The sequence below is a fragment of the Leucoraja erinacea genome, chromosome 3 (assembly GCF_028641065.1).
Source record: "Leucoraja erinacea ecotype New England chromosome 3, Leri_hhj_1, whole genome shotgun sequence".
In the NCBI taxonomy this organism is placed as follows: domain Eukaryota; kingdom Metazoa; phylum Chordata; class Chondrichthyes; order Rajiformes; family Rajidae; genus Leucoraja; species Leucoraja erinaceus.
In genome coordinates this window covers 12,793,692-12,806,696 of record NC_073379.1, presented here as the reverse complement: position 1 = coordinate 12,806,696, position 13,005 = coordinate 12,793,692, and the positions used below count along the sequence as shown (strand labels likewise).

At 46.8% G+C, this 13,005-nt stretch overlaps 1 protein-coding gene across 3 annotated transcripts; it reads left to right on the top strand.

Annotated features, from left to right (window-relative positions):
- The first annotated feature begins 1,083 nt into the window (after positions 1-1,083).
- Positions 1,084-12,692, top strand: LOC129695297 (beta-1,3-galactosyl-O-glycosyl-glycoprotein beta-1,6-N-acetylglucosaminyltransferase 4-like). 3 transcript variants are annotated; one of them, XM_055632118.1, is made up of 3 exons: positions 1,084-1,470; positions 3,292-3,426; positions 6,864-12,692. In XM_055632118.1, the coding sequence occupies exon 3, from the start codon at positions 6,865-6,867 to the stop codon at positions 8,224-8,226; it is 1,362 nt and encodes a 453-aa protein (XP_055488093.1). In that variant the 5' UTR covers positions 1,084-1,470; positions 3,292-3,426; position 6,864; the 3' UTR covers positions 8,227-12,692. The 3 variants fall into 3 exon arrangements, with proteins under 3 accessions (XP_055488093.1, XP_055488092.1, XP_055488094.1); XM_055632117.1 differs by lacking the exon at positions 3,292-3,426; XM_055632119.1 differs by lacking the exon at positions 1,084-1,470 and having other exon boundaries at positions 2,907-3,426.
- Positions 12,693-13,005: the final 313 nt, after the last annotated feature.

Genomic DNA, 13,005 nt, shown 5'->3' with positions numbered 1-13,005 from the left:
TATTTGATATTTCAATTCTGGGAAAGGAGAAAAAGATAGATTCAGTTGCAGTCATAGTCACAGAGTCATAGTGATACAGCATGGAAACAGGCCCCACGGCCCAACTTGCCCACACTGGTCAACAAGTCCCATCTACACTAGTCCCACCTACCTGCGTTTGGCTCGTACCCCTCTAAATCTGTCCTTTCCATGTACCTATCAGAATGTTTCTTAAATGTTGCAATATTACCTGCCTCAACGACCTCCTCTGGCAGTTCGTTCCATACACCCACATGCCTTTGTGCAAAAAGGTTGCCCTTTATATTCCTATTCCATTTTTCCCCCTTCACCTTAAACCTCTGGTTCTCGATTTCCCTACTCTGGACAAAAGACTGTACATTTACCCAATCTATTCCTCTCATGATTTTATAAGATATCTATAAGATCACCCCTCATCCTCCTGCGCCCCAAGGAATGGAGTCCCAGCCTACTCAACCTCTACCCATAGCTCAGGCTCATAACTCATAGCGAGTCCTAGCAACATCCCCTAAATCTTTTCTGAACCTTTTCCAGCTTGACAACGTCTTTCCCATAACAAGGTGACCAAAACTGAACACAATACTCTAAAAATGGCCTGACCAATGTCTATATAACTGCAACCCAACTTCTATACTCAATACTCTGACTGATTAAATGACCAATATGTGGCGGTGGAGAGTGGCGTAGCTGGTAGAGCTGCTACCTCACAGCACCGGAGAGCCCGGTTCCATCCTGACCGTGGTGCTGTATGAATGGAGTTTAGAGTCAAGAGTCAAGAGAGAGTACGCATTCTCTTTGTGACTGTGTGGGTTTCCTCCGGGCGATACGGTTTCCTCCCACATCCCAAAGTGCTGGGTTTGTGTCACAAAAGTGCTGGAGTAAGTCACACACTGGTGAACATGGGGGGGTGGGGGGCGACGTTTCGGGTGGTGCCCCATCTTCAGACCAAGATAAGATAACCGACCTTGATAACCGACGATAACACTCATGGGAGGTCATTGAGGAGGGGGTGGGTGGATAAGAAAGCTGGAGGGGAGGCTGAGTAGGGCAAAGGTGGCAGGTAAGGTGGATACATGTTGTAGGTTGATTGCCTCTAGTGTGTGGGGAGTGGATGTGGAAGTGGGACAACATCGAACTAGTGTGAATGATGGGCCGAAGGACCTGTTTCCATGCTGTGTCTCTAGACAGTGCAAACCTCTCTGTTCAGGGAACGGTCGCAGCCACTACCTCAAATAACAGTGTGACATTGCACCTGGTGTTCACAGTTCTGTGAAGTTAATGTTTGCTGACAACTACGGATAGAAGTTAACCCGCAGCCCTCCCCCTTGGCCGCCGTCCCAGGCTCCGCGCTGCCCGAGTCAGCACTCACTGTGTGTGTGGAGGAGCCGAGCCGACTGCCTCTCACCGGCGCAGTCACTCCTCACACCGCCCGCCCGCTCTGCTCGCTGCTCTGTAAGTTACTCCTGTCTGTGTGCGTGTGTCTATGTGTCTGGCTGTGTGTGTACATGTGTGTGTTTGTGTCTCTGTGTGTGGGTGGCTGAGTGTGTGTGTGTGTGTATGCGTGTGTGTGTGTGTGTGTCTGTGTGTGTGTGTGTGTGTGTGTCTGTGTGTGTCTGTCTGTCTGTGTGTGCCTGTGTGTCTGCCTGTGTGTCTGTCTGTGTGTCTGTGTGTGTGTGTGTCTGTGTGTGTGTGTGTGTGTGTGTATGTGTGTCTGTGTGTGTGTGTGTCTGTGTGTGTGTGTGTGTTTGTCTGTGTGTGTGTGTGTGTGTCTGTCTGTGTGTGCGTGTCTGTGTGTGTGTGTCTGTGTCTGTGTGTCTGTCTGTCTGTGTGTGAGTTCGCGCTGCGCTTGGGGGACGCGAGGGCCACTATAGCAGTTTCCCAAAAGTTAGAGATAATTCTAACTTGACTTTATTTCAGACTTTATTGATAGACCTCTCTAGTTTCCCTTTCCCCGTGTGGAAAGTTTCCCTTCTCAGAGCGAATGAAGGGTCTCGACCCGAAACGTCACCCATCCCTTCTCTCCAGAGATGCTGCCTGCCCCACCGAGTTACTCCAGCATTTTGTGTCTATCTTCAGTTCAAACCAGCATCTGCAGTTTCTTCCTACATTTGAAATTTAACCTGTTGCTCTCTCCACACATGCTTCTGTTTTGATTTCAGATTTCCAGCTTCTACATTTTTCTATTTTATAAAAAATATAATTAATTGCTAATACTTCATAGTCTAGTGTCAACGTTTAAGAAACATTTAGACAGGTACATGGATAGGACAGGCTCAGAGGGATATGGACCAAACACAGGCAGGTGGGGCTAGATTAGCTGGGACATTGTTGGTCAGTTGTGCCTGTTTCCACGCTGTATGACTCCATAACTATGGTGTACATTATCCAACACAAGCCTACAAGTTCGATTAAAGGACATAAAGTGCTGGAGTAACTCAGCAGGTCAGGCTGCATCTCTGGAGAACACGAGTAGGCGAAGTTTCGGGTCGCGACCCATCTTTGTTTCTGCATGTTAGATAGGTTTATTGTTGCACCTTTTGTTGGGCAAGGGAGATTGTGGTTCCTGTGGTGGCTAGTGTCCGGTATGCGACCTGCGGAGTGCATTGCCGTGTGTGTGTGGGAGGGGGGCGTGTGGCAGGGAGCGAATGGTAAGTTCTGTGCATTACAGCGGCCACGATCTCAATGCGAAAACACCGTTGACCCGAGACATCGATTGGTAAAAGGATCTATTTCCAATTGCTCTTCTGGGAAATTCCAGTCTCATTCTATGTGTATATTTCACTTTAGCCCAGCGTCCACACCGAGGCGCTGAAGGGTGTACTCCATATCTCCGTGTAGTTTAATTGAAAGGAAGCGACTAATCCGACCCGAAACGGCATGTATTGCTTGACTCCAGATGCTGTCTGACCCGCTGAGTTACTCCAGCTTTGTGTGGGTTTTAGTGTGGGTTGTTGAGCGAGAAGGCAGTTCTGCTGCCACCCTCGTACATTTCACATGATGCGTTTTGCTGATGCTATTTCCTCTCCTTCAACGGTGTCAGGGACCTGAGGTTAGATGGAGAGGCAAGCGGAAGCCACACTATCTTAACACAGTTGGAGTAGTGCATCACGCCGAGACCACAGAGAGAGGGTGTGTGCAGTTGTACTCGGCAATCTGTGCCAAGGTGCTGTTTGTAGCATACAGTCTCACAACAAGGAAAGTACTTCCCGCCACCCCCTGTCAGTCTGAAGAAGGGTTCGGCCCGAAACGTTGCCTATCTCCTTCGCTCCATAGATGCTGCTGCACCCGCTGAGCTTCTCCAGCATTTTTGTGTACCTTCGATTTTCCAGCATCTGCAGTTCCTGCTTGAACAAGGAAAGTAACGCACCCGTTCCAGAGTCAAAGTCCAATGTCTACAATGGGATAGAGGTAAATCAGACTGTATGTGTAGGAAGGAACTGCAGACGCTGGTTTTAACTGAAGATAGGCACAAAAAAACTGGAGTATCTCAGCGGGTCAGCGAGAATTTTCTCCAGAGATGTTGTCTGATCCGCTGAGTTACTCCAACTTTTTGTGTCTACATCAGACAGTACAATTGCTTATGGGTGGACCAAGCTTGATATGTAGATTAGAAGGATGAGGAGGAGGGGGAGAGGGAGAGGGAGAGTGAGGGGGAGGGGAGGGGTTGAGAGACATTGACATTTACTGAATAGTGAATAGAGTGCATCTGGATAGGATGTTTCCACTAGTGAGGGGAATCTAGGACCAGAGGCCATAGCCTCAGAAATGAAGGATGTGCCTTTGGAAAGATGAGGTGGAATTTCTTGAGTCAGGTGGTGGTGAATCTGTGGAATTCGTTTCCACAGATGGCTGTAGAGGTCAAATCAATGGATATTTTTAAAGCGGAGATTTGTAAAGCAGTGATTGACAGATTCTTGATTAGTAAGGGCATCGGGGAGAAGGCAGGAAAATGGAGTTGAGAGGGAAAGATAGATCAGCCATTGAATGTCGGAGTAGACTTGATGGACCGAATGGCCTAATTCTTCTCCTAGAACTGATTGAACAGCACAGGAACAGGCCCTTTGTCCCACAAATTTCTGTGCCGAACATAATGTCAAGATCACTGATCTGTCTGCACATAATCCAAAACTTCCCATCCCTGCACTCTCAACCCTGCTCCAAAGAAGAGGGCAGTTTATCGTGCCAATACGTATCCTAGACACGAGGTGAAACCTGATGAAACTGCAACGAGGGACTTCCTGCAAGCTAGACTGCACAGTCATCTCTCAATCGAAGATTGACACAAAATCCTGAGGAAGGGTTCCGTCCAGAAATGTCACCTATTCCGTCTCTCCAGAGATGAACAAAGTGCCACAGACAATGCTCTGAGGTAAAACTTACTCGCATCATTGTCTAGTTCGGGTTTTGCAGGCCAACTTCCAGGCTTGTGTTGGAAGGAAATGCAGATGCTGGTTTACACCAAAGATAGAAACAATATGTTGCTAAGTTACCCCAGCATTTTGTGTCTACGGTTTTAACCAGCATCCACGGTTTCTGCACACATCATCTCCATGGAGCATGGAAACAGGTCCTTTAGCCCAACTTATCCATGCTCACCAAGATGCCCCACCTGTGATAGTCCCACCTGCCTGTGCTTGGTCCATATCCATCTCTACATTTCCTGCCCATGTACCTGGCCAAATGTCTTTTAAATATAGTTATTGTACCTGCCTCAACAACCTCTTCTGTCAGCTTGTTCCATATACTCACCACCCTCTGTGTGGAAAAGTTGCCCCTCAGGTCCCCATGAAATCTTTCCTCTCTCATCTTAAACCTATGTCCTCTGGTTCTTGATTCCCCAACTCTGGGTAAACGAATCTGCATTCACACAGGTGAACAGTTTAGAGATACAGCGTCCAAACAGGCCCTTCGACCCACAGAATCCATGCTGGCCATCGATCAGCCGAACACTTGTTCTATATTATCCTACTTTCACACGCTACACACTGAGGGCAATTTACAGAAGCCAATTAACCTGCAAACCAACATGTCTTTGGATGGTGGGAGGAGGCCAGAGCACTCGGAGGAAACCCACTGGGCAAACGTACAAACAATGCACAAACTCTGTATGTTCACAGGGCGAACGTAAAACTCTGCACAGACAGCACCTGTAGTCAGGATCGAACCCGGGTCTCTGGCGCTGTAAGGCAGCAACTCTACCGCTGCGCCACAATGTTGTCCTAATGGTCACCAGCTTAGGGTGGAGGGGGATTCCAGGACATCCCCTCCTCAGTAATAGCAGGGCCCAACATGTAGGTGCTAAAGACAAAGCTGAAATATGTGCGAACATCAGCCTTTCCAGCTTCCTTCTGGACTCCCCAACATCACAAAATCCACTCCAACTAATTCCTCTCCCTCCAAGTGAGAGGGGGAAATATGGCTAAGAGTATTAGGGGCAATAAGGGGTTAAGGAGAAGTCAATATCCTAGCTGTGGTCATGGAGTCTTGTACTCAGCAACTAATGTTATTCTAGCCAAATGTATGTAAACCGGTCCGGTTACAATACTAGCATGAATGTGGAAGTTTGACACGGGATTTCCCGCTCATGAAAAGCAGAAACTGTCTCCTCTCATTCATCAGCAAAAATGAACAAAGTGCCACAGACAATGCTCTGAAGTAACACATACTCACATCATTGTCTAGTTTGTGTTTTGCAGGCCAACTTGATTCCACGCCTCATCACAGAATTGGCAGAAGACCATGTGGTCCCATGAACTTGCACCGTCATACAATAGAGACATGGCTAATCTGATTTTGATGTGTAGGAAGGAACTGCAAGGCTGGTTTACACCGAAGATAGACACAAAATGCTGGAACAACTCAGCGGGACTGGCAGCATCTCCGGAGAGGAGATACAATTCTTCTTCAGACTGAGGCTATGGAGGGGAAGGCAATCATTCCTCACACAAATGAAGCCACAGTGTCAGAAGTGGGGGAAATCACTGATGATGCACACCATTCACAACTCTGCAGGGAGTGAAGCAGTCCATACCCACACATTAGTACAGTTTAGAGATACAACATGGAAACAGGCCCAATGAGTCTACAGCAAACTAGTTCTGTTACCCCACTTTCTCATCCACTCCCCGTACATTAGGGGAAACATCCTTGTAAATCTTTTCTGCATCCTTTACAGATTGATAACGACTTTCCTATAACATGGTGACCATCACTGTAACATGGTGACCATCACTGTAACATGGTGACCATAACATGGTGACCAAATGTCTCATGTGCCTGTTTGAGTGCAGCGCTAACAACACTCTCAAGAAATTTGACACCATCCAAAACCAGTTCCATTAACTGACATTCAATCTCCACCTTAAGCATTCAATCCCTTGACTGCCGAATGTAACGTCTACAAAATGCACTCCTATTCTAACTACACCTCTCCAATCTTCAACCATAACCCCCATAGGAACAAGGGCAGCAGGTGCATGGTAACAGTTAGAGAGGGAAACTGGAGGTTTGATGTATAACTAGAGGTTCTGTAACTGTTCGTACCTCTAGATTCCCGCTCCCCTGCTTCTCAGTCCGAAGAAGGGTCTTGACCCCAAACTTCACCAATTCCTTTTCTTCAGAGATGCTGCGAGTCCCGCTGAGTTACTCTGGCGTTTTGTGTCTATCTTTGGTGTAAACTAGCTTCTGCAGTTCCTTCCTACACATCAAAATCAGATTAGCCATGTCTCTATTGTATGACGGTGCAGGTTCATGGGACCGCATGATCTTCTGCCAATGATGTTATTATCTTTTAAACAAAGTCCACTTTTGTTTGAGCTGACAGTCTTGGCTCCCATGTTTTGCAGAATGTATTGCAAGATATCCTCTGGAAGATTTCACCTGAAGAAGATCCTATGGCTGTTTGTCACTCTTCCACTGATCTGCCTCTTAAAACTCTATTCCAACCGCGTAGACCAAGGCTCACGGAAGACCTGGCTAGTGGAGCCCCTCTGGAGTACCTCCTCACTTGTGTGGAACAGAAAGAGTGTGAAGTACCTGGAGTCCAAGACTGAAATCAATTGCACCGATATCTACAACTACAGCCCAGTGGAGGTGGGCAAAACCTTGGAGATACGCAAGGGTAACATTGTTGATTTGGAAGATGAAGACGTTGAGTTGATGACCTCAAACTGTACCCAGTACCTTTACCAGAGAGGATATCACAACAATGTGGCCTCGCACGAGGAGCAAGAGTATCCACTGGCCTTTTCTCTGGTTGTTCATAGGGAAGCCATTATGGTGGAGAGGTTACTAAGAATGATCTACCTGCCTCAAAATATATACTGCATCCATTACGACCAGAAATCCTCAAAGTCTTTCAAAGCTGCCTTGGACAATTTAGCCAGGTGTATGCCGAATGTATTCATTGCAACAAAGATAGAATTGGTGCGTTATACTCAAATCTCCAGACTGCGCGCAGATCTCAATTGCTTGTCCGATCTACTCAAATCCTCGGTCCGGTGGAAGTATATTATCAACTTGTGTGGCCAGGATTTACCCCTGCGGTCCAACTTCGAGCTGGTTTCCGAATTGATGAAGCTGAACGGAGCCAACATGTTGGAGTCGGTCAAGCCCAGTGCTGGGAAGGCCCAGCGATTCATGTTTCGCCACACGTCTCAAACTAGTCCGTCTGGGAACCAAGACACGCTCATCAAAACGGACGTGAAGAAAGATCCTGCCCCCCATGGCATTGAGATGTTCACCGGCAGTGCCTACTTTGTGTTGAATCGTGACTTTGCCCAGTATATCAATAACAGCACGGTAGCCAAGGATTTCCTAGCGTGGTCCGCAGATACATACTCGCCGGATGAGCACTTTTGGGCAAGTATGGTGAGAGTGCCCGGGGTACCTGGTGGGCTGCCCAGCTCTGCGGCCGAGGTGACTGACATGCAAAGTAAGACCAGGCTGGTGAAGTGGGAGTACATGGAGGGGAGCGCGTACCCACCTTGCACGGGCACCCACGTCCGCAGTGTCTGTGTGTACGGTTCCGCAGAGCTCAGGTGGCTCCTGGACAAAGGCCACTGGTTCGCCAACAAGTTCGACCCTAAAGTCGACCCAGTGTTAATCAAGTGCCTGGAGCTAAAGATCATGGAGCGACAGAGGAATTGGCTGAGATTGAATTCTCGGATGGTCCATGTTTTCAGTCCCGGAGAGGACTTCTGGGTCTGACGGGAGTGGGACCATCACATTTTGAGTTGGAAATGTCGATCGAGCTATGAAAGCTGATCTGAAAATCCAACGAGATTCTTCCCTGCCGTGCAGGGTGAGTTTTAGCCAAGTAGAAAGCAGGGAATAGAGTGAGTAAGATGAGAGAGCAAATGCTTGACTGGTATCCATCAGAGCTGAGGCATAGTCAGGAGAAAATGCTTGCTTGGTGTCTGGAAAACTTGAGGCATAGTGTCAGATTATGCTTACTTATATCAAAGAGTTTGACTCCACTATCGTTCCACAGGTGAGGCAACCATGCCACGACTCGCAGCCTGTGTTCAGTAGAGTGATGTGCATAGCCACTGGAAGCAATAAGGTTAGCCTCTGTGTTTTCTTATGTTCAGCAGAAGCTTTAAATATCTAGAAAGTGGCGAGACTGTGGCATTTGCAGCGGAGGGGAGTGGTTGGAGTGAATAATAAAGATGCACATAGGCGGAGGCTGGATAAGGCTATGTCTTGGAGGCAAAGAGTCGTACAGTGTGGATATAATCCCGGGAGCCCAGCCTGCCCATGCCCACCATCTATACCCCATCTATACCTCATCGTTCTTTTGTGTGGGGAAGAACTGCAGATGCTAGTTTAATCCGAAGATAGACACAAAATGCTGGAGTAAGTCAACGGGTCGGGCAGCATCTCTGGAGAGAAGGAATGGGTGACATTTCGGGTCGAGGCCCTTCTTCATACCCTTCTGAAGAAACGTCTCGACCCGAAACGCCACTCATCTTTCTTTTGTTTTGTTTTGACCATTTAATATGCTGCTTACAAAAATAGTTCCATAACATCACACGCTGAATCAAAGTTTGCCATTTTGAGTCATAGAGTCACACAGTGATAGATTGAAAATAGGCCCTTCCCCCCCCCAACACCGACAAACATGTCCCATCTACCCGAGTCCCACCTGCGTTTGGTCCATAGCCCTCTAAACCTTTGCCATCCATGGACCTCTCCAAATGGGAGAAGGGAGAGGAGAATCAGAAAACCTTTGCGATTCTCCGCCTCAGGGGGCTGTGGAGGGTTACTCACTAGAATTACGTGGATGGATTTAGATGGGAAAAGTCAGGGGGGGACTGAATGTGCAGCTAGAGTTTAGTTTGTTGACAGGTGCACCGAGATACAGTGAGAAGCTTTTGATTTGTTTTTGTTGTGGGGAGAAGGCAGGAGAATGGGGTTAGGAGGGAGAGATAGATCAGCCATGATTGAATGGCAGCATAGACTTGATGGGCCAAACGGCCTTATTCTACTCCTATTCCTTATGATCTTATGACCTAACCAGTCGGCAAAAAGACTATACAAGATTACATTGGAGCCATCCACAGTGCGCAGATACACTGGGCAGTCACGGTGGTGCAGCGGTAGAGGCGCTGCTTTACAGCGAATGCAGCGTCAGAGACCCGGGATCGATTCCGATTATGGGTGCTGTCTGTACGGAGTTTGTACGCTCTCCCCGTGAACTGCGTGGGTTTTCTCTAAGATATTTGGTTTCCTCCCACATTCCAAAGATGTAAAGGTTTGTAGATTAATTGGCTTGGGAAATGTAAAAATAGTCGCTAGTGGGTGTAGGATAGTGTTAATGTGCGGGGATCGCTGGTCGGCGCGGACCCGGTGGGCTGAAGGGCCTGTTTCCGCGCTGTATCTCTAAACTAAACTAAACTAAACTAAACTAAACGTGATAAACGCAATAACGTGAATAACATTTAGTGCAAGATAAAGTCCAGTAAAGTCCGATCAAAGATAGTCCGAGGGACTGCAATGAGGTAGATGGAAGCTCAGGACTGATCCCTAATAGGAAGATAGAAGCCAAAAAAGGACTGGTTGTTTACTGTGCAGTATATCCTATGTAAAAAAAATGATTCCCTGCTTCAGTCTTATCATACATCTTCATCTCATGTTAATAGGCCAGGACTTCCCCTCTTCACTGGACAAATGGAAATGGCATGTGCTTACCATTTGTCTTGTTGGTAAATTCACTCTCTATCCGAAACAGTGAAGGGCTGGGGAGAGTCAGGGCCAGGCACCATGGATTGGCTGACCTGGGTGGATCACGACAGCCCCAACGGACAAGGCTACAGTAAACGTTGACAGCCGGCAAAGCCACAGTTCCTGCCTTAGATAGACACAAAATGCTGGGGTAACTCAGCGGGTCAGGCAGCATCGTTGGAGAAAAGGAATAGGTGACGATTCGGGTCAGAACCCTTCTTCACATATTCACATGTTATAGGATGAGAATTAGGCCAATCGGCCCATCGAATCTACTCTGCCATTCAATCATGGCGGATCTCTGCCTCCTAAACCAATTTTCCTGCCTTCTCCCCATAACCCTTGACACTCATTCTAATCAATAATTTGTCTTATCTCTGTCTTAAAAATACCACTGGCAGCCTCCACAGCCCTCTGTGGCAATGAGTTCCACAGATTAACACGCTCTGACTAAAGAAGTTCCTCCTCACCTTGCTAAAAGAGAGCCCTTTAATTCTGAGGCTATGACCTCTGGTCATGACTTGAGAATTAAGGGACAGAAGTTTAGGGGTAACATGAGCGGGAACTTCTTTACTCAGAGAGTGGTAGCTGTGTGGAATGAGCTTCCAGTGGAAGTGGTGGAGGCAGGTTTGATTTTATCATTTAAAAGTAAATTGGATAGGTATATGGACGGGAAAAGAATGGAGGGTTATGGTCTGCGTGCAGGTAGATGGACTAAGGGAAAATAAGTGTTGGCACGGACTAGAAGGGCCGAGATGGCCTGTTTCCGTGCTGTAATGGTTATATGGTCTTAGACTCTCCCATCAGTGGAGACCTGATGAGTTTTAAGAAGGGTTCCTTTTCTCCAGAGATGCTGCCTGACCCACTGAGTTAGCCCAGCATTTTGTGTATATCTTTGGTATAGACCAGCATCTACAATTCCTTCCTACACATCCCTGAGTTTGAGTTTAGTTTATTGTCACATGTACCGAGGTACAGTGGAAATATTTTGTTGTGTGCTAACTATTCAGCGGAAAGACAATTCATGATTGCAATTGAGCCATTCACAGCATGATAAAGGGAATAATGTGAATAACGTTTAGCGCAAGATAAAGTCCAGTAAAGTCCAATCAAAGATAGTCCGAGGGTCTCTAATAACGTAGATAGTAGCTCAGGACCTCTCGAGTTGTTGGTAGGATGGTTCAGTCTCTTGATAACAGCTGGGAAGAATCTATCCCTGAATCTGAGGTGTGCGTTTCACACTTCTATACCTTTTGCCTGATGGGAGAGGGGAGATGAGGGAGTGTCCAGGGTGTGACCCGTCCTTGATTATGCTGCTGGCTGGCCTTGCCGAGGTAGTCTTAGGTGTAAATGGAGTCAATGGAAGTCAAAAGGATAAGGGAAAGAGATTTGGAGTAGATATGAGGAGTCCTTCTTCACCCAAGGAGAGATAAGTACCTGGAATACGCCAGTTGAGGGTGTGATTGAAACTGGTTTGTTGACAACATTTAAGAAACGACCAGATGACCACTGGAATCGTTTAGGCATGGAGAGATATGGAACTAGTACTGGGTGGTGGGGCTAATAGATGAGGGTGCCCCCTGGTCAACATTGTTTAGTTTTGTTTAGAGAATCAGTGCAGAAATAGGCCCTTCGGCCCATTGAGTCCGTGCTGACCAGCAATCCCCGCACACTAAAACCATTCTACGCAAACTGGGGACAAATTACAATTTTGCCGAAGCCAATTAGCCTACAAACCTGTAAGTCTTTGGAGTGTAGGAGGAAATTGGAGCACCCAGAAAAAAACCCATGCAGGTCAAGGGGAGAACGTACATGCTCTGAATAGACAGTGCCCGTAATCAGGATCAAACCCGGGTCTCTGATGATGTAAGACATCAACTCTACCGCTGCGCCACACTGTATTTAATGATTTAATGATTCTATGAAATCTACAGCACTGTAGTTGACCAAGTCAAGAGTGTTTAATTGTCATATGTATGTACTGAAAATGGAACAATGACATTTGTGTTTTCAGCAGCATAAGGTCTGTACACACAGTACTCATAGATACATAATAAACACAAAAAAATTCAATACATTAAAAATCCCAATGAGCCTGTAATGTTACTGTAATAATATTGCAGTAATCAGTGCTAAAAGGCCCCACAGTTGCAAGCAGTGGAGGACATCAACAACATCACCAGGCCTAGCCAGTGCCGTCGCCAGGACAACGGGCCTGTAAGGTCAACATAAGTCTCTATTTCAAGAACTTGAAACTAGTTGGTCCCAAGTGGCATCAAAATGTAGTGAATCATCGTGTACCGCCTTGGTGAGGTCGACTGTTCACTGCAATCATTGCACTTATATATAATTGAGCTTAAGTAGAGTATCATTCTACTGGATTGTGTGAAAATGAAGCATTTCACTGTGTCTCGGTACAATAAAGTAACAATAAAGTTCATTGAAAAGAATGAGGCGTCGATTACAAAATGAAAGAATGACGCCTCAGAAAGTGAAGATGTTGAACTATTTTGGGTGGAAGAATGGGGGAACAAAAAAACAACTATTGTTGCCATTTTTATACGTCAGATAGTGAATTATAACAGTACAGCACAGGAACAGGCCCTCTGGCTCACGGTGTCCATGCAAACATGATGCCAAGTTAAACTAATCTCCTTTGCCTTCACGTTATGCATATTTCTCCATTCCCTGCTTATCCATGTGCCTATCTATAAGCCACTAGCACATCTGCCTCCACCATCACCCCCAGCAGCATGTTCCAGG

Coding starts and splice junctions, on each gene's coding strand:
- LOC129695297 (XM_055632117.1), top strand. CDS start 6,865: ATGTATTGCAAGATATCCTCTGGAAGATTTCACCTGAAGAAGATCCTA.